The following is a 26640-nucleotide window of genomic DNA, read 5'->3' on the forward strand; positions in this document are numbered from 1 at the left end:
TCTATGAAAAAAGCCAGTGGGAGTACAACAGACATCAGTTTTGGTTTCAGTGGAAAAGTATCGCCTGACCTTCACACTGAACAATTGCATGATCGATTATTCGAGGGTGGTAGGTGTAACTGGATGGATCCCACTGTCGTTATGGAAACCAGCAACCTTCAACCACCTCACGGAAAGCTGTGAGCAATTCAGCCCACTGTGCCAGAAGACTCAGTTCTCAGCTTCTCAATCAAGGAAACACTGAGTCCCTAACAGGCCCATTACACACAATGGACCCTAATTCACAATAAAGGCACATTTAGCTAGAATTTGAGAATGTCCAGAGGTAGGTTCTTGGTCCCAGCTGGTAATCTGACACCAGGCATCAGTCTTATAACGGATGTCCCTGAGTCTGTAAACAAGGCCTCCTTGGTGCGCCATTTGTCTTCAGGAAAGTCAACAAATACCTGGGCAAACTCCACAGAGAAGCTTGGCACAGAAAGCTGCGGCATCTATCTCCCACGCTCTGGCATTGAGATGAAATATTCAAATGGCATTAGCGCCTAAAGTAAATTATTTAAAGATAACAAGTCTAATTATGGCAACACTGTTTGAATAATCCGTTTGCAGGCTCTGCCGTCACATTCACTTATTCAGCTAGAGCTTTTAACCTTTACTTCAAAGCATGATCTTCACTGGATGGAAAGAAAATGTAACAGGCTGGATAGGCTGGTGTGGCTGGGGTCAGGGGCAAAGAGGGAACGCAATGAAGCTGGTTCAGATCACTGAATGTCCCCTTCCTCCATTTCCGTCTGGCCCCCTAGTAGAATGGAGCGGCTTGGAGCCACTGGAAGGCCGGCTCACATTTCCGCATGGGTAATGATTGGTGCAGGGAGTCAAGCGAGGGGGCGGCTTCTCAGAACAGGAAGAGCAGAGGAGAGGAAACACCGATACTCCCAGCAGCTCTGGGACTTGCTCGAGCTGATGCTGATGCAGAGAGGATGGATAAGAGGGCTAGGAATCTGTGAGCTCGCTCTTGCTGGGAAAAAAGGTGGGGGGGGGGGGGGGGCACTGGTGAAATAGATGAATATAACGAGGAGGGTCAGGGAGAAGACTGGAGAGGTCTGGTTGTGTTATCACTGCAAAGTATTATGCAGTTCAGTTCTGAAGTGACCTATGGCTTTTCCAGCACTTAAGCAGAAAAGCCTCTGTTGGTTAGCAGCTCAAAAGCAGCTTCACTGACTAGAGCAGTGTTTCCCAAACTTCTCCTGGAGGACCCCTTGTCCTGCATGTTTTAGATCTCTCCCTGCTCCAACACAGCTGATTCAAATGATCAACTCATTATGAACTCCTGAAGCTGCTTAATGACAAACTGATAATTTAAATCAGCTGTGTTGGAGCAGGGAGAGATCTAAAACATGCAGGACAAGGGGTCCTCCAGGAGAGGTTTGGGAAACGCTGGACTAGAGAATGACTGTTCAACTCCATTCCTGATTGTGTGCAACCCAGAAAGTGACAGACAATAATCTGTTGGCTCAGAGTGTGGCTGGGACTAATCCTAGCAGACACTGTGGCCCTCCAGGAACAGGGTAGAGTAGCACTGCAAGCACTGTGGCCCTCCAGGACCAGGGTAGAGTAGCGCTGGAAGCACTATGGCCCTCCAGGACCAGGAGGTGGGTAGCTCTATTCTAAAATACTACCTACTCCTGTTTTCAAAGGTCAGACTCCCCCAGCAGATTTTCTCATAGTATAGTAGTACTTCAGCAAATTTAAAGGTTGAAACTGCTTTGAACAAAGGACAAGTGTACCTCAAATACTAAGTTCACAGCTTCAGTGGGAAACCTCAACCCAATCTGCATAAGTATGAAGCAGTTCCAAAGTGGACACCATCATCCAAAATAGGTAATGCTAAGTGTGTTAGACACTATCTTGATGAAAACAAACACGGGTTTGACCCCCCAGATAAAGGTTTTCCAGACTCCAGATAAAGGTTTTTCAGTTGCTCATTTTTTTTAATCGAGAACCTGTCAAATATTGGTTTTTGAGACATTTTTGACTGTGGAGAATGAAAGCAATTGTTTTAGAGTGAGACTGAGACATATTTTTTTTGTCTCTTGAGTGGACATGTACTCTACATTATATCTTCATTTCTTCATTATAGCAAGGTACGAGGACTGCATAGCTTTAACTGTGGGTTATGTAAGACTGGGTTATGTAAAACAATATTGTACCAAAATGTAACAGGTTTAATGAATGTTTGCACACAAGGACAGACACAAACTCACAAACAACCATTTGGCCTTGACACACAATTCCATTTTACAAATCCACACTTCACACACAAGTTAAATCTGGCTCATTCTTGTGCAGAGATGAGTTTTAGCGCAAGGTGCTGTAATACTAGGAGTTTCATATTAATCATTCAATTATTACATGTGACTGCATTTTAGCAGAGAAGCTTTTGTTGTAGGTGTCATCCTCTGAGATTTCCTCTAACAACGCCTTCCTGTTCTTGATCTCACTAAAAGGGTTTCACGTTCAGCAACATCAGGAGAAAGTGAATGCTTTAATACTTTTGTCATGAGGAAAACAACAGTGATCGGGGCTCACTCATGTGTACTGCACACCATATTAACCCTTTCGTTTGTGACTTATTTTTTGCAATGTAGCAAATTACATGGATTCATTCATGTTTTCATTAGCGTTATTAAGCTTCTCATAGTCTTCACTGCTGCATTTGCTATACTTTGTTAAATCACTGTTTCCTCAAAGCTAATGTTAGCTAGAATTTTTCCAAACTAATGTTCTAATAACAGCAGCTTGACTGTACGCGTAAAAGGGCTAATCACACCGGTGTGACCATACACTCAAAAGGGTTAATAATGGAATAATAGGTGAGTGTGGTCAAGGGAGGGGGGAGTGTGGTGAGGGGGTGAAACAGGGGAATCTAGCTCAGGAACACCCCCATATGTTTTCTCTTCTTTTCCTGTTCTGCTTGTCAGATACGCAGAGGAGCATATCCCCTTGCGTCTGTGTTCATCTGCAGCTTATCTGCAGAGAATGCAGCTCTCCTGCTTAGCTAGTGTAACAGAGGAGACCCACTGCCTGCCCGCCTCCCTCACAGACACGCCCTGCAGATGGACAACCACTCCGCATCCGCAAAACAAACCTGGGCTGCCCCTGAGTTTGGGCTCACAGTCACAGAAACACTGCAGAAATGTTGTGTTCAGCTGAGGGGAGGACAACGGGCAACTGAATAGGGGAGCTGCACCACACCTCCTTTCCAGAGGTGGACACAGATGATGCAATTAGCCATCATCAGAGTGGAAAAGAATATTCTTTCTGGGTAAGCCTGAAGTCACTGAGAGTAATGTACTATAAAAAAGAAAAGAGAAATTCTATTATTGTGATCACAGAAGCAGTGCCAAGTGTAAACTGCAACAACAGCAAGCAGGCAAGAGGAGGCAAGAGGTCTCCTGCAGTTCTACCGATGTGGGTATCCTCAGTCTGCTGCTGTTGCTGGGGCATGGAGGCACACACACACACATCAACACCCTGTAACACAGGAAGTCTCTGCAGTAGCCAGAGAGACCCGTCAGCTGCAGGGATACTAATTACACTGCACTGACAGGGAAGGGAGGGATACACAGTGTATTTCTCATTAGAGCTGTTTATACACATATGCTCACACACACACACACACTGTGGCTACAGCAGCATTCTGGCTACAGGGTTGTCAATTAGGTAGCTTGAACAAACCTCAGAAATACCTATCAATCCCTTGCCAGTTAATCAAAGGCTTGCAGAGACAAAGGCATGCATTAATGCCTGTTTGTGTGCACATGAAAAATGTCATTTAAATATGACTCCTGTCTCTGCTCTCCGCAGTCTTGAAAAGGCAGGAAGCATTGTATTTTCTCTTTTTTGCCTCAGTATGGAAGCAGTTAAAATGACTTTTGGTGGGTGTGACAGAAGATTTTGGAAAAGGTGAGCTACCTTTGTTCTTGGGAGCCCTTCACAGCTAAAACACACCAGTGCATGCTATGCATTTCCAGAGCCTCTGCACAAGCTGGCTGTCATGCCGGTGTGATGTTCAGAGCACGGTATTGTCAGGGCCCATGGGGACAATTGCTTCTCCCCTCATTACGATCAGAACACTCTGTAGCTATAGCACCATTAATTATCGGACTGCCTCGATTAACGTCCCACCATGCTTCTGTGTGGCCATGATCATCATTCCCCAGTAATGAACAAGCTGGCCCTAGGGGAATTGTAGTCATGTGTGAGTACTAGATGAGACCATGTTTCATTAAGCAGGCTCCATAGAGGGTAGAGAAAGCAATTGCTTTCTCTACTGGCTATGGCAGGCACCATGTTACACTCAAAGCACACGTACAGTTGCAAAGGGGAAATGGCAGCCACCGCTATGGAGGGCTACCTAATCTGCCCTGATTTTCATCATTGCCTCTCATTACATCCAAAGCAAGTGTGGAGAGTCATTGAAGCCAGGTGGCTTTGTTCACACAAATGGAACTCTCCCTCTCCCTCCTGCATCTGATCAGCTGTCGTTGTGTAATATAAAGAGTCATAATGAGCAGCAAAATGTGGCCCAAAAGCGTTGCCACATTTTCACTGTTTTTTGGATGTAAGGCATCAGTTCCTCCTTTTATCCCTTTTCATTGTTGAGTCATTTGCGTATGACAACTCAAAACAAACATGACAGCTGGCGGGTTCTTTTTCCCAGGTCCCGTTGTCAGTTCTGAGAAGCTTTTTATAATGTAAAAAGACCTTGTTTCACCTCAGTGCTGACTCCACTTCTGATGGATCCTGCATCTCACAGATGTTGCAGTGAGATGGACATCCGCTCCAGACTGCAAGATGCTATTTCCAGGCACAGCTGACTGAGTAAATAATTTACTGCTGGTGTCAGAGTAGACAGAATGCACTGGAAAGATGAACACCAGTCAGTTACGAGGGTTCAAAAGGAATAGGTGAAAAGCACATCAAGGGGACAAGCCGAGCAGTTCTCTCATGTGAACCTTCTCTTTTCTGAGAACACAGAAATGTCTTCTGTGGGAACCATGAACTACCCCCCCCCCCCCCACACACACACACACATACACACACAGGGATTCACACACACAGACACACACATAGAGTATACAGACAGTGAAGGAACACTATTATTATAACAAATACCAGGGCCCCTGTTTTTCCCTTCCAGTTTCTTCTCTGTCATACAGCACTGTTTGCACTAAACTCATAGTAAAGGCATCAAGTTTCATATTCCGATCTCAGAATATAATCTCAGAGCAATTGCCACATGACTGACGGCTCTGTGACACATAAACAAAAACTGAGTTGGAAACAAACGGAACCCTTGTGGAGAAACCTTTCGGAAAGCCAACCCTGAGGCAGTGATGAAGGAGGAGAATCAAAGCAGGAAGGGGGAATCAGAGCAGTGAGTAGAGTCAGAGCAGGGGAGAGAACTAGAACAGTGAGGAGAATCAGAGCAGGGAGGGGGATTCAGAGCAGGGAGGGGGATTCAGAGTGGTGAGGAGAATCAGAGCGGTGAGGAGAACCAGAGCAGGGAGGGGGATTCAGAGCAGGGAGCGGGATTCAGAGTGGTGAGGAGAATCAGAGCGGTGAGGAGAATCAGAGCAGCGGAGAGAATCAGAGCAGTGAGGGGGATTCAAAGTAGTGGGAGGACCAGAGCAGTGAGGTGAATCAGAACAGTGGAGAATCAGAATCAGAGCGGGGGGGTACAGAGAAGTGGAGAGAATCGAATCAGAGAGGGAGGAAAATTGGAATCAGAGCAGAGCAGAGCAGTGGAGAGAATCAGAGAGGGAGGGAAATCAGAGAAGGGAGGGGGAAACAGCAGTGGGAAAATAAGAGTGGTGAATTTTTTGAATGAGTCAGAACCAAGAGGCAGTTCTGTGCTCTCTGAAATCTCCTCACCTTCTTCCTACATGTTTACATTTGTATTGTGTTGTCCTGTATGTTGTCTTGAGGTTGCTCCTGTAAGGACCTCCTCAGACCAACTGAACGTGAGGGGGTAAATATGCCATAACAATGTAGGTTAAACCCTGATGTATAAAAATATATACATTTCTATTCCTCAGCACAAAAGAGGTTTGAGAACTGGGTGCTGAAATGATCAATTGATGTGCGTCCATCTTCGTGCTGACATAAACTGGGTGCAGCTAAATTTCTTGAGCTCCTGCGGGGCGACCCCACACACACACACACACACACACACACACACACACACACACACACACACACACACACACACACACACACACACACACATAGCCGGCAACTCCTCCTCCCCATTTTTTAAACTGCAGTGCAGTTATCCTGTTTGCCATCCCTCTCTCTCTCTCTCTCTCTCCCCCTCACTCTCTGTCTCTCCCTCTTTCGCTCTGTCTCTCCCTCTCTTGTTTTCTCTCCCTCCTGCGCTGTCTCTCTCTCTCTCGCTCTATCTCTCCCTCCTGCTCTCTGTCTCTCCCTCTCTCGTTCTCTCTCTCCCTCCTGCTCTCTGTCTCTCCCTCTCTCGCTTTATCTCTCCCTCCTGCTCTCTGTCTCTCTCACCCTTCCTTCCTCCTTCCTGTCATGCATTATATGAGATGATTCCCCAAACTCTACAGCTTTGCTGTGTGATACACTTACTGCCTCTCTGCCAAGGTCCAGGGAACAACTACAGCAACACTCAAAAATAACCTTTCTCCAAAAAATCTCAAGAATTTCCTTCTCCAAGGCATTCCCTACATATATGAACTGTTTCATGTCAATTAGATAGCTGCTTCTACAACTTTTTTCAAACCTTTTTTGTTCTTGAAACTTTTATTTGCCATACAGATTAATGAGCCTTGAAATTACCATATATTCTGAGAGAGAACAAGGATTTGGCCACTCTGGCAGCAAAATTTGTGGCAGCTTGCCATAACCTGAGGGACAGCCAGTGAGGCCACCCAAAACAAAACACCAACTCCATTTCTGTTTGTGATTGTTATTAGAATTGTCCTGTTTTGTGTTCAACATAATTGTCCCTTTTTCTTTTTTCTTCTTCTTTTTTATGTGTGTGTATGCACATGGCAGCTAGAGGCAGCTGCATCTCCCTGCTCCTGGGCGCGCACACACACACACACACACACACACAGAGTGGCTATGAGTCATCAAAGAGGTCCCATGAGCAGCAAGGCACCATAAACGACACGAGAGGCCACTCTAAAATTTCAAGCTAACACAGCTAACAGTCTCCCTGTTGCCCAAAGGTGCTCTCAGTAGGACATTCTTGCTCCATGCATGGACATCGGGGCGGGGGGGGGGCTTGGTTGCAGTGAACGGGTCAGGTCACAGGGGGACCGGAGGTTCAGACACAGCACACGGTAAAAAGTGGAGCCAGCAAGAGAGGAAAACGCAGATGTGTCATAAAAAAATAATATTCTGTCCTGGATGTGGTTACTGGAGCTGATGTGTGTGTGTGTGTGTGTGTGTGTTTGTTTGTTGTGTGTGCATGTGTTTTCTATCATGCTTTTTATTCTCCCCCTGTAATGGGGGGCAGAGCTGACCATGTGACTTATGTGCTGAGGGGGTCAGAGCATGGTCCGGCGCTAACAGGATGCTCTGACAGCAGCTTCATTCTGCTGCACATCCACATTCCAGGCCTCGCCCCATGACAAGACAGAAGATGCTTCTGTGTCAATGAAACAGTGTGGCCCTGGACACTCATCTTGCCAAACACCTATGACAGAGGATGGTGTTTTTATGAGAGAGTGCAAATTCCATGCCGTGTGTGAGAAAGGGTTGATTTGCTACCTGTATGAAACCACAGTCTTCCCATACGTAAGACGCACTGAGAGATACGATTAACTCTCCAGGCTAAAGACCAGGGTTCCCTGCCAATGAATCATAGGCATTGGTCTGGCTCCAGCGGGTGTGATCACACACACACACACACACACACAGCCCTAGGGCCATAGTCAGCGCAGTAAGACCGCCACTGGCTTGCTCAAGGCGATGACTGATGTCACGTCAGCATTCCGTGTCATGACCCATGGTCTGGAGATGACTAACACAGGAGGCTCTCCACTGAATCATATTCAGACTGCAATCCAGATGGCTTGTCCAAATGTCCTCTCACCAGCCAACCAGGGGAGCCTTACTCACCCCACCCCGTGCAGATTAACCAGAGAGGAGCCATGTGCAAAGAATAATGACTGAATAAATAACCAAGCTAAAATGAAACCGTCCCCTCCTCGTGCATGAGTCTGGCTCATCTCATTGATCATTTGGGACAAGTAAAAGTGAGGAGTTTCCTGGCACAAATACATATGTGACATGTACTGTTGGACTAGGGGTGTCATCCACTGCATCAGCCAATAGGCTCAATCCACTTTTCCACTAACACAAAAACCTGCCCTGTCCTGACCAGAGATATCTTCACACTTACAGAAAATATAGACCTCTTTCAGCCTTTAACTTACAAATTTCATTTAGGATGGGCATCTAGTCAGCGCATGACATCACATTTCTGGAGGAACCCCAGGGTAAGTGATAAGGTGTACAGCAACAACCAAGCAAAGGCAAGGGAAAGCCAGTGCCCCCCGTGCAGGCTAATTGTGAATGCTCAGTTAGTCCAGCCAAGCTCTTTACCTCAGTCTGAGCGCAGACTCCAGTCAGCATCACTGCCTCACTCAACCCTGCAGGCCTTCATACGCCTCACAGCGCACACCATTTAACCTGATGCCATGGAGACAGGTCTGAGATCTGAGCTCAGCACTATGCAGATCTGGGAGCGCTGCTTGCCGCTGATCTCAGATCAGGCCGGGCTGCATAGCCCATTCTTACCCCTGGACAGACTGCTGGGGCATCGATGCTCCTCTTTAACAGCTCAGAGGCAGCAGCGCTTGGTGTTGGTGTGCCGATGTCTGCATCGGCTAAACTCATTTCCACACAGTACCAAGAGTTTAAGGTATTTCTTGGAAAGGTTTTACAGAGCTGTCGATCTTAGCATGGATGTGGTTAATGGAATCTCTGGTCTTGAAGCCTGAAGTATGGATTTTCCCTGATGTCCAGATGATGTTGTTGACCTCCCCCCAATGTACCCATTGGTGACCGTACAATTGGTTTCAATGCACTTTAGCTATGTTTACCAAGGTTTTGGAATTGCTTGAAAAAACATCTTCCTGATAGTTTTCTATAAAGCCCCACTAAATGAATGGAAAATAGAGTCATACATTTTTAAAGAGCCAGGGCCATTCATTATTCTGGTTTCTTCACGGATGGTACAGAGCACCCTAAAGGAACTGTTCATTCTCCGGCTTCCTGCCACAGCTCTTTTCTTGATGTGCCATCTTCCACTCTGTCAGCACTCCACCCTGAGCTGCTTGTTTCTCTCTGTCAGTATAGGTGTGTCTTTTGTTTGTTTTTTCGATGCATGTACTTTTGTTTTGTTTTCAGCCATCGCCCCACCTCCCTTCCCACCTATCTGCTCTGCTGCCACTCCCACCACCTGAAGCCCACCCTGCGCACCTGTTCCCTGTTCGCTCATCACCAGCCCATGTATATATACCCTGCTGTTTCCTTTGTTCTTTGCCCAATCGTCTCAGCTTTGTTCCTGTGTCTTTCTCGCCATTTCATAAGTTCTGATCTGGTTTTTGACTCTGCCTGTTCCTGATTCACTCTTTTTGCCTGCCATTTTGGATACTGTGTTTTCCTGTGGATTTTTTGGTTACTGATTTGGACTGGTTTTTCACTACAAATTTTGCCTGTGCGTTTGGACCCATAATAAAAGGGTCTCCTTGAACTGCCTGTTTTGTCTGCGCCTGGGTCCTTTCCCTGCCAACCCTGACACACTCATTGAAGCGGCTGCTCGCCACGAGGCTCTTAATGAGCACCGTCGTTTTGACATCACCCACCTTAAATTTGCATACAGCCACCTTTTGGCTGATGTGACTGGCCTGCTCTGTGCTGCAGGGAACACACTGTAACGTGGGCGTGTCTGACAGTTTCTGCCATACAGGTCCATCTTGAGGGGGAGGGATGTCACACCTGTTTGCATCTCTCTATTTTATTTCATTCCTGCATTCTTGGCCCTCTGTGTAGAAAGCTATATAAATCCCCATAATTCCACTGCCAAGAATATCCATGCTGCTACTATACCAGCTGATGCTGGATTTTTCTAGTACTACCTCTAGTACTACTACTGCTGTTCTACTAATATTGCTATGTCTACTGTTTCTACTATTGTTATAATGAATACTATTTATAGTGATAATACTAATAATGACCCATTTCAGCCAGCCTAATGAGCAGCTATCTGCTTTTGATCTATGCTTCCTGCTAGTGACCATCAGGCTTGCTGCTGGCTTTTCCATTGGCTGGACACTGAGGCCAAGACACTGCAGTAGAATGCTTCCATCTTGCACTGATTACTCACGCATGAAAAGGTATGGGGCAAATTACAGGAATAAATAAGTAATCCAACAGAGCTGTTCGCTTTTAAGTCTTCTGGCAACCTGCACACTCTGAAGCAGCTCCATACTGCCCTCAGAGTCCATTAAGAATTGAAAGGGGGAGATGCGGAACTAATCTGGGAGGATGAAGAGGTCCCTAAATTTACCGCTCCCATTTACCCACGTGGATGACCACTCAGCACCCCCTTAATGAGTTTAAAGTAATGGGGACTCTCATTATCTCAACGTTCTGCTCTAGGGTGCTCTGATACAGACCCATAAAGAGGAACCATTGGCTAATTAACTGCTAACCCATTTGCTTAATATCCAGGGATATTCATCAGCAAATATATGTGTGCTTGCAGACTGTACAGTGTTTCCATTTTTTCCACTATAGTCTACATTGTGTCTCCTGCCAAAACACAAGGCTTCCCCCCATAAAATATGACTTCAAAGTTTACAGTACCTACACAGCTTCTGTCAAACAAAAATGAGAAAAGAATTTTTTCCTAAGTTTGAGCTTAGAGTTTGTATTATCTTATTTATTCTGAACCAGAGACAGAGTATCTGCCTGGCTGCCAAATTTTCAAAAAGTTCAGCTCTGTAATTTTGTTGAATTTATCCGGCGCTCATATGGAGCTTCACAGAGAGAACTGTGGGATTGCAAAGTCTTGTGGGAGAATGTGATGCTCTTGACATATTATTCCATGCACATCCCACGACTGTAAACTTTCATTAGCATTCTCTACATTCTAGTCCCAAAGTCATACTCTATATTTAATGCCAACCTACACTATGACCAAAGTGGACTCAAAAAAACTAACCACACTTGAAAACGTTTACATGTGGGTTAATGGAAATATCTTGTTTTTATACATAAGGCAACAATTGAGGAGGACTTTTTAGTGCATTTGAGATCCTGACTTGTACAAGCTCTCTGTCTACAAGAATAATGTTAACACACTCCAGACAGGAGCAAAGTTATGGTCCATCCTGAGCAAAGGACAGAGGAGAGGATTGCACTGATAGCCCACCTTCACCTTAATTTCAGTACCTTCCTTCTTTAGTTTTTTGTTCATTCTGTGACTTCAATGGAAGACATATATCAGGATGGGAGAATGCATGCAATTTCTTTCTGTCCTCTGAACACAGACAGAATTACAGAGTATTAACAATTAATTGGATTGCTTTGTATATATTTTTATACTGCATCCATAAATAAAGGTGTTGTAGGTATTCGCTTTTTGACATCACCCACCTTAAATTTGCATACAGCTACCTTTTGGCTATTGTGACTGGCCTGCTCTGTGCTGCAGGGAACACACTGTAATGTGGGCGTGTCTTACAGTTTCTGCCATACAGGTCCATCTTGAGGGGGAGGGATGTCACACCTGTTTGCATCTCTCTATTTTATTTCATTCCTGCATTCTTGGCCCTCTGTGTAGAAAGCTATATAAATCCCCATAATTCCACTGCCAAGAATATCCATGCTGCTACTATACCAGCTGATGCTGCATTTTTCTAGTACTACCTCTAATACTACTACTGCTGTACTACTAATATTGCTATACTGCAAATATTTTTATACTGCATCCATAAATAAAGGTGTTGTAGGTACAGTGCACCAAGCATATTGAGATTCACATAAGTTTATTAAACTCTGGCCTTTGAAACAGATTACTGGAAAGGGAAATGCTCTTGGCAATGAATACCATTCACCAGTGACTGCTGGTAACAATGCTTAATAAACATGACATTAGAGTGAGCCAATTTTGTCAGCAACATCAGCACATCGAACTCGTGAGTTATGAAAAGAAGAAAGAAATTTCTTTTCTACAACTTTCAAGAATGGCACCTGATCATTTTCTACAGCTTTTCCACACTGATAGGGTACTGAAGAACTTTCAAGGACAACGGGAACCCTGAAACCACAGTGTAGAGTACACTGCAAGGTTGCCAGGTGCAGCTCTTCTCCTCTCCATCCTCTTGGTAAAGTCTATCTTTTCTGATGGAATATGGTGCAGGGTCCAAATGCCAATGACCCTTAATCAAAATAGCAGCTGTGCTGTCCTTCATCTCCAACTGTAACCTAGTTCACACCCCTCCCCCCAATCCCTTCAGTCTTGCTCCATTTTGCTCCCCCACCCTCATCATGCAGCTCTGCTAATATCTGTGGTTTATTCTCAGTAAATATGTCAAGCCGGGTGGATTACTCTTGAGGGCCACGTCTGTGTGTGGCCGAGTGCCAGAGGCAAGGCGGGTGAAAAGTTAGATGGATCATGGATTATTCTCTGGGATGGGGGGATCCCATTGTGAGAGTGATTAGATTGGACAGTCCTGACCGTTCACCAGACGCACCCATTGTATGCGCTGTGCATATGACATGGTATTGAATGGGCAGAGTATTTGCTGCTGAAAATGCAAAGGTGCCTAACGATGGTATTCTTAACAATGTGAAGAGAAGCCAGCAGATGGAGAGGCCTCATTTTGAAGTCTTCCAAGTCATTCAAGGATTCAGGAGTCTCCTTCTTCCTGTCTTTTTGCTCAAATAAAACCACAGGTGAGGTAACAGGGGCTTGTGTTTGTTGGTAGGTGGGGGGGGGGGGGGGGGGGGGGTGAGTGCAGTCATTTAATTTGGAATATTAAGGTTGGAGTATAGATAACTCAGTGGGAAAACGATGCCCATCTGGGTTTCATGGGGGATGAGGTCCCCTCATTGCCCGTGTCTAATTTTTCATAAATAAACCAAGCTTCGTGTGTTAAAGATATTTTCTCAGATGTACTTTTTCTTGTTGTTCCAATGCAATTGCTTTTCCCACCTCTATGAGCCAGTGGCAGTGTTGCTGCTGTAACAGCTGGGTAACCAGGGTTGCCACAGAGACCAAACAGCAGCTAGTTGGAAGAACACCTACAAGATGACAAAACTATTCAATCAGTTAATGGATAACATAATAAATAGTTGATCCAAAAAGGCTCAGTAATTACAGTGTTACCAGGGGATTCTGCCAGTTTCTGAACCACTACTCCACTACAGGCAGCAAGATAAGAGTTTTGCATACCAACGTGGCACTGCCTCTGAGCCTGCCTACAGCACAGCGGGGAATATCAAATCACCAGCTAGAGCCCTGTTCACACCAAAGAAAGGGAATATGTTTGTGTTTTCTGCTCAAAAAAAGAATCCATACTATGGCAGTTCTGCAAAAAAAAGAAAATGGACAGGAAAATGACAAGAGTGTTGGAGCCATTATTCATTTCTATGTGTGTTTTATCTAGTAGCACATGACTCGGTGCATTGTTGGTTGCATGTGGCTCCTGAAAATAAAGGAGTTTGACTCAAACCTTTTTGTGTAATAGAACAAAAAAGATGGGAAGAAAATTGGATAGTTTCTTAAAAACTCTTACAGAAATTGTTTCCATTTTGCCTTCACTTCAGCACATTCTGGCATACGGCAACTTTTGGACAGCATTTAATTAACTCAAAATGTCTTAAGTGAACAGATTGGGGAATCATTATAGGCAGTCACCCCAGCCAGTTTTTAATCTCACTTGGCACAATTACTCTATTACAGGCAGAAATCCATATTATTGCTGGCTTTACACCATCTAAAAGCCAGCTTGGAAAGGTGGTAGGGAAGGGGGTAGATTTTTGTGGTACCCTTTAACACTTAAGTGAAGGAGGATGGAAAAGTAGGGTGAAGCTGTCTTAAAGGCAGCTTACCCTGTGCTGTAGAAGAGGTTTATTTCTCCAAATTGGTAGCAATTTCTTTTAATAAACCTATCTTGCTGAGGTCAGAAAGGTCTCACTGTCGGTCAGAGCTAAAGTTCTAGGAAGCAGCAGGTCTGCAGTCACATCTTATTGTACACACTGCTTAGGTAATTGACTAAATGTGATCACTGTGTTCAGACCAGATCAAGATCCCCTGCTCTAATAAAAACCTCACTCTAAACCCAAAATCCTAAACCTGACACTAAATGGACTTGTTTTGTTTCTTCATGAGGTGTTCCTCTGATTTGACATGGTTTGCAAACATAGTGAGTGCAACAGCTTGTAGCCTGATGCGTTTACAAGGAGAGGTCTTGCTCCACCCTGCATGCAGATATAATGTTCAAATGCAGAACAGAAAACCTCAGTCCAACTCTGTTTTCTTTTTCATCAAGACTGAAGTAACCATGCTCAAACATTCCCTTTCATCAGATACCTGCCAATACGAGTTGCAAACAAACATTGAAGAGAGGATGGAGATAGGATTACAATCCACAGATGGACTCCTTAGTTTTTTAATTTGTATGATGCTATGTTCACAAAGTGACAGAAGAAACCTCCTTTCAAAATAACGGCGCACCTGAAAGCAGGGAAATCAACTGTCTGTGGTCTCCTTACTTTTGATTGAGCCCCACAGCATTTAAAGAGAAGGGTACATTCCCCAACTTGCTGTTCAGAGCAGATGATTCATAATTGTAGTATTGGGGTGCAATACTGCACCCCTCGCAGCTGATGTTCCCCTCTCATTTTTGTTTCCCTTAAAGATGAAATTATTGTCCCTCCTCATAACCCAGCCCCTGTTTTCCACTTCATACCACAATAATTGAAACTGACATGATTCTGCAGGGAGGGGAAGAAAAGAGTAAGGAATAGCAGGGAGTAACAGGATTTTCCCTGGGTTCCATCTGAATGGCAAGATTATATCACCACTCATCACCAGGATGTGCATGTGTAAGTTCAACATGTTTAATTCATCTCACATTAGCCTGTTCAGGGGAGCCATCTCTCAGCATATACAGTGCATCTTCCATAACGTGCAATTTTGTGACAGCTTCTGCTTAAAATCCACTCTCTGCTCAGTTATCTTTCTCACCCTGACGGAGAGTACACAACTAGTGAGGCATCAACGATTTTAAATAAATTTGCCAATGCTGATTACGTGTAGTTTCTCAACCTTCTGGGACAAAGCACTGTTCCATCAGTTTGCATCCTGGCATAGCCATCACAATCAGAGAGCCTTAACAAAGATGTCTATTTTTTTATTGGTTTAATTTGCCAGCCTGTATGGCTTCTACCAGACATTCCACAGCTGAATAGCAGAGGACTATTGAAACTCTGTATGTATGGCAAAGCTGAAAGAATTTATTGGCTCAACTCTCATTCCCTTGCTCAGTTCTCGGCACACTGAATGTGTGTGTGTGTGTGTGTGTGTGTGTGTGTGTACTGAATCCACTAATGTACTATGGACCAGTTACATTGTAGTTCAGAATTTCGCAACATCCTGCCAGCTGATATACACTTTACTTGTGCTGAAAAGGCAAGAAGCAAAAAAAAAAAGTTAACTGACAAACAGAAAATGTCTGCATATAGTTCAAACATTGTGACAGGCTTGAAAATGTGTCAATTCTGACACACTGCTACACGAGACCTTTAAGAGAGTGACCTGTGACTTGAAAAGTCACAAATATCAGCAGGACTTGCTTCATGACAAAAAAAAAACATTTGTCTCATTCTTTCAGGAAACAAATGTTCTGAAGACAAACAGCCGTTGTGAAAAATGTCTGTGTAAAACTGTGAAAAATGTCACCAGACTACCACTGCAGGGAGACATGGGAAGCAGCATTACATGGGATCTCACCCTGTAATGGCTGGGGTGATTATTCTCCTTTCTGCAAGGTGGCATTTTGAACCAACAGCAGGACATACCCATTTGGACCAGCTAAGCCAGTTTAACCCTGAGCATCATTAAAAGGAAAAAAATCTCCCAGCATGCACTGCCTTCCTACTGGACATGACAGGCTGGGCTTGTATTTTGAGAAAAATGAAGATCCAAAATCCACCAAAAGTCACCTAATTCAACCCTGTAACAAAAGCGTTTTGCAAATCCGCTTAATATTCCTGCATGGGGACAGCCTCTTAAATCTCTGAAACACTAAACAATCTGGGGGGACTAGACTTCATTAATCTCTCTCTCTCTTTACATACCATACCAGTGCATGGGATATTGCGTAAACAGGTTTGCACACTAATGTACAGTGTGTCCCTCACAGATTAAAAAGGCTGCCCTCAGGACTGACAGTCATGCATGCAGCTTAGCTCATCCTCACATCATACAATAACCTAAGGTCACCCCCACAATTAATGTATGGCTCTCAAGCCAGGAGCACATTATTCAAAATCCCTTGGAATTTTCTGGAGTTTTGTCTTTTTTCAAATTGTGCTTCAATTAGGCTCTGCTCCCTGTGCATGTGGTCAGCAGGACTAAATAAAGGAGAAAGGGCCATGGTAAGCTTTTCTTGGACTCAGCAGCTGTGCCCTCTTCCAAATAAGAGGGGATGATGAAATTACGGACACAATCACTTCCTATATTAAATTCTGTGAGAATACTGTGACTGAAACTAAAGTTGTGCAAATATTCCCTAATAAATCCTGGGTGTCAAAAGAACTTAAAAGCTGTCTCAATGAAAGGAGGGTTGCCTTTCTTTCTGGTGATGCAGAACAGTTACGGGAAAAAAGGAGAGAATTAAGGGGGAAAATTAACAAGGCCAAAATCGACTACAAAAACAAAATTGAAAGTAAATTCTTAACTGGTAATGTTTGATAAGCATGGGATGGGTTAAACACACTGATGGGCAGAGCAAAAAGCAAAGATGATAGTGGTGTTAATAATACTCTGATTTTTTTTTATGATTTGAACAAGTTTTATTGTAGATTTGACACTACAGATGACAGTACAGAGTGCAATGAGATCTGCAAGAATCTTCCCCCTATGACATCAATTGTGATCAATGGAAATGAGGTATTGGCAAGCCTTCTCAAACTGCAGCCAAATAAGACCACAGGCCCAGATGGTTTGAAGGCCCAGCTTCTGAAAGACTGTGCTTACCAACTAAAAGAAGTCTTTACAAGGCTGTTTCAGCTCCTCTTAGATACACACACTGTGCCTAAGTCATGGAAGTTTTCAAAAATTAGGCCAGTGCCAAAACAACCTGATGCAAGTATGCCTAAGGACTTTAGGCCCATTGCAATAACCTCTGTGTAAAACCATGGAGCGAGTTCTGGCCAACCATCTGACCTCCACAGTAGCCACTATGCAAGACCCACTCCCAGTTTGCCTATAAAAGCAAAAGAGACACAGATGACGCAACTGACACTGCTTAACACAGTCACAAAACATCTTATGCACCCCAAGGGATATGCTAGGGTTCTATTTTTAGACTTTAGTTCAGCTTTTAATTCAATGAAAACATACATTCTCCTGAAGAGACTTGTTGACCTCAACATCAACACAGTCCTCTGGTTCAGACAGTTTCTCTCTTGCCGCCCACAGAGGGTCTGTGTCAGGGGGAACACATCAGAGGAGGTCACTGTGAGCACAGGTTACCCACAGGGATGTGTTCTGTCGCCTGTTCTTTTTAGCCTTTTTACAAACAAATTCAAGGTAAATGACACACATTTTAAACTGTTTAAATATGCTGACGATATGGCTCTGGTTGGCCTCCTGCAACAAACAGATCCTTCAGCTGAGGGGGTCTACTTAGACCACACCAAGGCCCTCCAAAGCTGGTGTAACACCAGTCAGATTCAAATTAACGTGACCAAAACCAAAGAAATTATTATATGCTCTAACAGTAATATGAAAATACAACCCGTTTCACTCAATGGCCAGAGTGTTGAAATTGTTAGTAGCTTTAAATACCTCGGCACAATATTAGACTCTCAACTCAACTTCTACAACAACACTGAGTGTATATACAAAAAATGCTCTCAGCGGCTGTACCTTCTAAGGAAACAGCTTCAGGGTCAGTCCACAGATTCTAGAAGTTGTTTATAAAACTGTTGTTGAAAATGTTTTAACATTCCACCTTTCTGCATGGTACAACCATCTGACCTGCAGATCAAAGAAAAAACTGAACAAAATTGTGTCAATGGCCACTAAGACGGTTGGCAAACCTCAAAAACAACTAAGCCAACTGTACAGAGAGAGGACATTGAATAAAGCTAAGAGTATTGTGGCAGACAGCTCCCATCCTCTTTTTAGTCAGTTCGAGCTCTTGCACTCTGGTAAGCGCTATAGAGTCCCACTGGCGACTAAAGCTGTCTTTAAAAAGTCATTTTTCCCATGTGCAGTAGATATTCTAAATACAACTGGAATTTAGACATGCTAGCCACAGAAATGGACAGTGTTTTTTATGGATTGTGTTTTAGTGTATTTATTATTGACTATGTTTTATGTTGTATGTTTTAAATGGCTTTGACATGTCTTATATGTATTGGTGAGCCAAAGGAAAATTTCCACCCTGGTGGACAATAAAGATCTATTTATTTATTTATTTATTCCTTCCCAAACAGCCTAGGGAAAGTGCAGAAGACTCTGTTATGTGATTATGAGTGCAAGTCATATTAAAAACACTACATAAAGCCACAGAATAGACTGCGGGACTGCTGATGGTTGAACCTGGGGGGATGGGGGTTGGAGGAGGGGGGTTCGGTATGACTGGATTGATGTAGCTCTTGGTGGAGTGTATCCAATCTCATGGTGGAGAGAGTCGATTGGATGCTTGGGGAAACCATGCTGAGGCCCCTTGAGTGGCGTAAAACAATCCGATCTGCAGAATGGGGGAGCAATGATGTGTGAAGATGTCAGCCGCTGAGCAAGCGAGCAAGGGAGGGAGGAAGGGAGGCAGGGAAAAACCGCAGCGCAAAATTGGGAAGGCAATTACTGGAAGTTGTCAAAATCATATTAAATGCACTGGATGAACCTCGCCTGATTCGCCCTCCAGTGCACAAAAAGTGAAAGTATTTTTTGCGTGTGTAAGTTTCTATGTATGTCTGTGTGTGTGTGTGTGTCTGCGGGTTTAAGTGGGTTTAGCACAAAAGCATACTACCTGTTTCAATCAAAACTGTAACAGACAAAATCAGAAAATTTGAGAATAACAGAACAGATTCTGACAAGATCAGCAATGCTAGGAAATTCCAAAATGATCCCTGAGGTGTCATAACTGCATCCAACCCAAGTTCTGTACCTTTTGCAAATAAATAAGGCCTATTTAAAGAGCCAGTAGCAAAACCATTCCAAATGCTGGACTCTCAATAGGACAAGAAAAATGCACAGAAAGCACATAACTAATGCTGTTTTACTACAGTCTTCCAAACAGCCTTGCATTCTTTCAATGTCACTAATAAGCGTCTCCTGTAGTCCAAAGGATGGGACATGCATGTGGCCTTAGCTCACATGAAAACCTGGTATTAAGTGGGATTGCTTCACCCAAATATCCAGTTATGGTTGTAAATGGATAGTATTACAGCTGCTGTTCTTACTATCACTTAATCCTGTTTCACAGAGCCCTCTCTGTTTACATGTTTCAGAAGTAGTGATTTTGTTGTCATCAAAGGATGAGGTGCAGGACCTTCCTGAAGTAACGATGGAAGTGGAGTCTGAGGTGGAGAGGGGGAAAAGATCCAACAGGAGTGTTGCCAACATACTTGAAAATCAACAGCTTGACTTAAAATGCTTTGGTTTATAAAATGCCATTTATTCATTATTCATTTTTTATAATTTTGCTGCTACCCAATCACATTGATCTGCTGTGGAAAGCAAACTCTTCTGGTTAAAATGTGTCAGTGATTCACAGCATATTGTAGCTCTGCCCACTGTGGTGCTCTTGAACCCTCACCTCCTACCACTACTTGTAGTTCACCGAGGACTGATTATCTATGATCTTGCAACCTATTTTGTTTATTTTTTACACTATAAAACTGTAGTGTCTGTTGTTGAACACTAAAACAGCAGTAGGCATGAACTGTGAAAATATAAATGTCTGTACATCACTCTTAATAAAACTGCAACCATTGCAAAAAGTTCCTGATACTACCTGGTGTCCTTTACTTAATTTGTAAATTGTAATGTTGATACTGGCTAGCAAGTATATATATAACATGAATACAATAGCCTAAGCTGCTCTTTGTCTTGCTCTCATTCTCACTTTTCAGTCTCTCTACTCAATAATTTGCATTTTCTGTTTTAAAATAGATAAAGAAAGGTTTCTTTTAGCTAAATTATTTAACACTCAATGTTCCAGTCAGCTGGGGGTAGTACTTTATTCCTGATCACAAGGTGAACGTCAGAGAAGCTTGTCTCTCTATAGTGTGACCAGAACCAGCTTGCATCATATCCACTGTGGGGCATTGTTGTCGCTTTTCACTGAAAAAACCCAGTATCTGCACACAGTTGGCAAATGTGCTCAAATTAAGCAACAAGAGACACTTAGGATTCTGTCCGCACAGGCTCGAATGCGCTTTGACATTTGTGCTCCGCCGGTCCTCGGAATGAGGATTCGGCTTGCTTCACACTTTTCTGACAGGTCAGGCCCTGATGCATGAATAATTCAGCGTCCCTCCTTGTTGCTGCCTTGTACCCGCGCATCTTCTGTAGCGGCATATGTGATCATGAGGAATGCCAGGGTGACCAAAAACATCTTAATCTAATGTAAGAAACTTCCTTGACAAGCTCTGTGGACTGTGAAGTTGTCCGCAGATGGGCATAGCTGTGGAATGCATATATGCACATATGTGCTGCATTACAAATCAAACTCAAACACCTCTGCAGTCAATGCACACTTAAATGACCTCTCCAAAGGGTCTACCCCCTTTAAATTTTAGTGGGTAGAACGCCAGGCTCTGCTGCATTTATGGACATCCCACTTGCCCTGAGAGCCAGTCTCAAACACGAGAATACCGTCACGTCGCATCGCATACTCTGTACCCTGAGGTCACTCCAGTGACTGAAAAGCATTTTCCACAGCACAGCGTGGCCAGCCACAGAGTGCTCTCAGCCGCCCTAGAGCCTGTTATTCGCGTACTGCATGGTGCATCAAAATGTGTGTCCTATACGGGGGACACGTTCATAAAATTATAATCATCATTGATCCCCGTACAGTTTGGTCTGAAGATTAAAAATCTTCAGATCTTGAATGCTTATGTTTTCCCTTTCCTTATGTTGCAATGAAAAAACATATCTATGTTTATTAGCCTACTTCAAGGCATAATATATGTGAGAAAAGCTATCTCCAGTATCACTAGGACATATGCTTGCACGCCAGAACACTGAATGAACTCCCCAGATCAATTAAGACCATTGCATCGGTGTTATAATTGGACACAGAACAACCTCACTGTAATAGCTCACATAAAAAAGAAAAAAAACAGAACAGAAGCTCTCGAATCAGAATGTTGTCTTCATAAACATTTTTGTACGTAGTCCTTGAAGATTAAACAATGCCGGATGCTGTTAAAATATAGTTACATATATATTAGTTTGACTGCAAAAAGAAAGTTCTGATTTGAACAGGAAGACGTGGAATTGTGCTGGAAATGAATAAATGGCGATGACCTGATTTGACAAGTAAAAAAAATAAAAAAAACAATAATGAACATTTAAGACTCCTACAGTTGAGGCATAATTGCTCTCTCGGAAAGATCGGCTATTAATATCTCTCCTCCAGTCGCTCTGAAATGAATGGGATCGGAACATCTGTGGCGAGGGAACCGTGTGCAGTGTGCTGTGGGAAAACCGAACTGCAGTTTTCCATTACAAACTGTGAACTCCGACAATGTCACATCCACTCCCTCTGAATCGCATTAGAGAAGAAACGTAATCCGCCAAAGGTATAAGTAAACAAAAATAAAACGAAAACTCGTGTGTTTTTCTTTACTAGTAGCCAATGCACATACAATTAAAAAATAAACTCCGACGTCTAACACAACATTTAGGTTAAATGCGACCCGAATGTTTACGTTGACATAGCCTAATGTAGTTGAAGACAATCTGTCGCACTGGTAAGTGGTTCATTCTACATATTTTGACGGGGAATATATAAAAATTTTGTTTCGCCTTGCTTTTACGGGTGTAATGACCAGTGGCTATTACGAACTTCAAGCGTCGTCGTGTCTGACACAACCATAGAAATGTAACTTATCGACGCTGTAAGATTCCATTCCAGTCTTCCTCGTGGATATGCGAATCTTCGAGTAAGTGCAGCTTGGGATAACTTTACTTGTCAGCTATAATGGGTACAGAAGCTACCATCACCGGTGGGTTGAATGTAAGGAACTATATATATATATATATATATAGAGAGAGAGAGAGAGAGAGAGAGAGAGACAGACAGACAGACAGACAGACAGACAGATATCAGTCCGTGCAACAACTGCATAGCCTGTTCTGTGTCAAAGGCGAATCGATACAAAATTCTAACCAGTTTTTCCATAGCATTTCCATCATCTGGTCGAAATATACAATCGCAGCATGCAACGTCGATTTTTTTGTCGTAGGCTAAACCCCAGCAGGTGAGAAAGGCGGTTTTCAGGTGTCCAGGCCGACGAGTGCGGACAAGATGTAAGATTATAATTTAAGACAATTATATCAAGTGAGGATAAAATGACTGATGATGTGAGGAGCGCGGGAGTTCCCGAGCAAACTCTCACTGCTCTGCTGCAGTATCCAAATCGGGACCAGCCAGCGATACCCCGGTAAACTTGTTACATGAAGCAGCGAAACCGTATTAGCTAGCAGTTAAGCGTGATAAGATAGCTTTCCTTTTTAAAAACTAAAATATAAATACGTCACGTTAGATGAACCAAAAGATTACATTTGTTTAAAAACATCTATGATCCGTGTACTAGGGGAGACAGCGATATTTGCTACTGCCGTGATGAGGAATACGAAATCAGGCACCTACCTCACTCATGGTTTTAGAGAATTTGCGGTCGAGTTTACCAGTGCTTGTTATTGCCTATGGAGAGTTAACAGTCGTCTCTTGCACAGTGCCGTGCCGCTAACGGAGGAGGTTTATAAAGTATTAAGAGCGACTCCTCAATGTCATCACGTTTCCCCTAAACCAATAGGAATGCCGTCAGCGGAACTGTCTCACAAGTCACCACCCAGCTCTTTAAAATATTAATGAACTAGATAAGACCATATGAATTAAAATCGAAGAGGCTGTGCTTTCTTGCTCTCTTCCATAACAAGTTGCTCGCTGAAGATAAAAAGAGGAGAAGCAGTTTTTGGATACTATGCCCTAAAATATATTTTCTATTTTTAAATAAATAATTATTCATAACTGTCACTGCAAAAATCCACAGCATCTACAAGATGGGTATCTCTAGAAATGAACTTATATAACAGGGTTTTCCTCCCTCTGCAGTAGCATTAACTGAACTGTATTGAGAATCTTTCTTCAAATTTAGATTCAACAAAAGGATAAGGTCTACCAGGTTGGTGTGGGTGTGTTTACGTGCTTCTGTCCCCGGAATTTATGAAATAAACTCTGCAAATCTGATTCCACTCTTTTTTGGCTGGAATTACAGTAGGCTAAATAGCTAATAGGCTACATTTCACAGGCCAATTGTATGGAATAACACACCAATAGTGTGTTCTGCTCTGGGCAGTATTTTCTTTCAGAATGCAGCGTAAAATCGTAAAAAGTTTATTAAACATCCAGAGGTTCAGTGTACACCCCCATCCTCAAATAACAAAGGGATTTCTCACTATATTATATATTTTCAATATTATCTTTATATTATGAGCTCACGTGATGTAGAGGTAGGCCTACAATACAACGTGAAAATCTACGAAGGTGCCAATGAACACATGTAAATGAAGAACAAAATAATCGCTTCCAGTCCTGAATTGTAAAACATTATAACTTTTTTGGTCTTCTGCCAATCATAAGCACTGACAAGTCACTTTTAGGAAATATCATCCAGTGGTAAAATTCGGCCCTCAGTTTGTTTTCCTACAAAATATCAAGTCACCTCTGATCAAAACATTAAAATGGTTGAAAGCTTAGACCGTTATTTACCTATCATATACTTATGCATATTTATATGTGGGCGTACAAGTCATTTACTTAAGTGCGGAGTCATGGTCACGGACATTTGTTTTTCTTCAGGAAAGTCAATTTAACAGAACTGTGGACAGCTCGTTTGCATTCACCTCAAAGCATGGCATTCATCCGCAGTTGCGCTAGTGAGAGGGGGTGGGGATGGAGGGAAGGAATTATTACAGTAAAATTTAGAGCTCTCTCACGTGCCTGCATTTCTGCATATTTTTGTCCCTTTTTCTGAAGTCTTTGAAGTTGTTTGTATTAAAAAGGTCTGCAGGCAATGCGTGGAGGCGCTCATGTGCTCGTTCCTCTGCCTCTTCTGGGACTGTATTCAGTGAGTGCTGTGCCAAGTAAGTACCTGAGGAGAGATGACAGATGGCGGGAAAGGATGATTACTGATTTGGGGCTTGTCCCGGTGTTCGGTTGGGTTTCCTGAATGCCTCTTCCATCCCGCATGCTACTTACATTAGATCAATCCACTACTTTCTTCTCCTGTGACCTTCATCAGGAGAGGTTGCATCAAGTGATATCCTGTGAGAAGTACCCTTCCCCCACTCCCTGTGTGTTCCCACATTTGTTTAATGTGCTATTTTTGCAATAGATTTGTGGTAACTTATTAGGCAATCTACCTGCACATACTCACATAGGTATATGTATTCTATATGTATAGATAGTGAAGACAGATAACTACAGTGGCGAGAAAAAGTATTTGGCCCCTTCTTGATATTTTCAATTATTGCCTATTTGGAGCACTGAATTGTTTCAGATTTTCAAACAAAATGTAATATTGCACAAAGGGAACCTGAGTAAACACAAAACACAGTATTGTTTTATTTTATTTTGTTCCTTTAGTGAAAATAGATAACATACATCCACATCACCCCTGTGAAAAAGTAAATGCCCCCTTAAACCTAATAGCTGGTTGGACCACCCTTAGCGGCAATAACTGCAAGTAAACACTTCCCATAATTTGATATAAGCCTTGCACATCTCTGCGGAGGAATCTTTGCCCACTCATCTTTGAAGAACTGCTTTAATTCTGACAGATTGGTAGGTCTTCAAGCATGAACTGCTCTTTTCAGGTCATGCCACATCAACTCTATTGGATTTAAGTAGGATTTAAGAGTAGGCCACTCCAAAACTTTAATTTTGCTCCTTTTTACCTATTCAGATGCAGACTTGCTTCTGTGTTTTGGTTCATTGCCCTACTGCATCACCCAATTACACTTTAGCTTCAGCTCACACACAGATGGTTGGACATCCACCTTAAGAATTGTGTAGTACATAACAGAATTCAAGCAAGTTGTCCAGGTTCCGAGGCAGCAAAACATCTCCATACCATCACACCACCATCGTGTTTCACTGTAGGTATGACATTCTTACAGTGGAATGCTGTATTCACTTTATGCCAGACATAGGAAGACTTGCACCCTCCAAAAAGTTCCACTTTGGACTCACCTGTCCATAGAATATTATCCCAAAATCCTTGGGGATCATCCAGGTGCTTTTTACCAAATGTGAGATGAGCTCTGGTTTTTTTCTTGGTCAGCAGTGGTTTCCGCCTTGCTACTCTTCCATGAAGCCCATTTTTGCAGTCTCTGTCTTATTGTTGCATCATGAACCCTGGCCTTAGCTGATTCTAGAGAGGCCTGCAGTTATTTGGAATTTTTCTGGGCTCTTTTGAGACTTCCTGGATGAGGTGCCGCTGTGCTCTTAGAGAAATTTTGGCAAGTCAACCACGCCTGGGAATATTCACCACTACTCCAAGTCTTCTCCATTTGGAGATAATGGCTCACACTGTGGGTCAGTGGAGTCCAAAAACCTGACAAATAGCTTTGTAACCCTTTTCAAACTGATATATCTCGACATCTTTTTTTCTCAGCAGTTCTGGAATTTCCTTTGATCATGGCATTACGTGCCTGTAGAAGCTTTGTGGTGAATAATTCTCTGTGATGGTAAGGTTCAAAATATATGCCATTTAAACTCAACAGGGCTGGCTGCAATCAAGCTTGGCTGTGTTCAGTCACCTGAATTTATCAAATAAAATTTTGCTGATTTCCTTTTTTCAAAAGGAAGGGGGCAATTATTTTTTCACAGGGGCAATGTGGGTAATTGGTGACTTTCTATTAAATGAATGAAATCATGATTTAAAAACTATATTTTGTGTTTTCTCAGGTTTCCCTTGTCGAATATTAAATTTTATTTGATGGAATAAAACCACTCAGAGACAGAAACATGCAATAGATATAATACAAATACAAAACAAATACTTTCTCATGCCACTGTATGTCAAACATCTTTTACAGGCAAGCTTTCATCAACATATCCTGAT

General features: G+C 43.0%; 1 protein-coding gene across 1 annotated transcript in view; it reads right to left on the reverse strand.

The window, feature by feature from the left end:
* The window catches only part of pcp4b (Purkinje cell protein 4b), a 42887-nt gene extending 19635 nt beyond the window's left edge, over positions 1-23252 (reverse strand). Inside the window, exon 1 of the mRNA XM_036537570.1 lies at positions 23163-23252. Within this exon, the coding sequence (XP_036393463.1) occupies positions 23163-23171 (9 nt within the window). The 5' untranslated portion in view covers positions 23172-23252. The remainder of the gene's footprint in view (positions 1-23162) is intronic.
* Between the last annotated feature and the right edge of the window lie 3388 nt (positions 23253-26640).

Source organism: Megalops cyprinoides, chromosome 9, assembly GCF_013368585.1.
Source record: "Megalops cyprinoides isolate fMegCyp1 chromosome 9, fMegCyp1.pri, whole genome shotgun sequence".
NCBI classification, from domain to species: Eukaryota; Metazoa; Chordata; class Actinopteri; order Elopiformes; family Megalopidae; genus Megalops; species Megalops cyprinoides.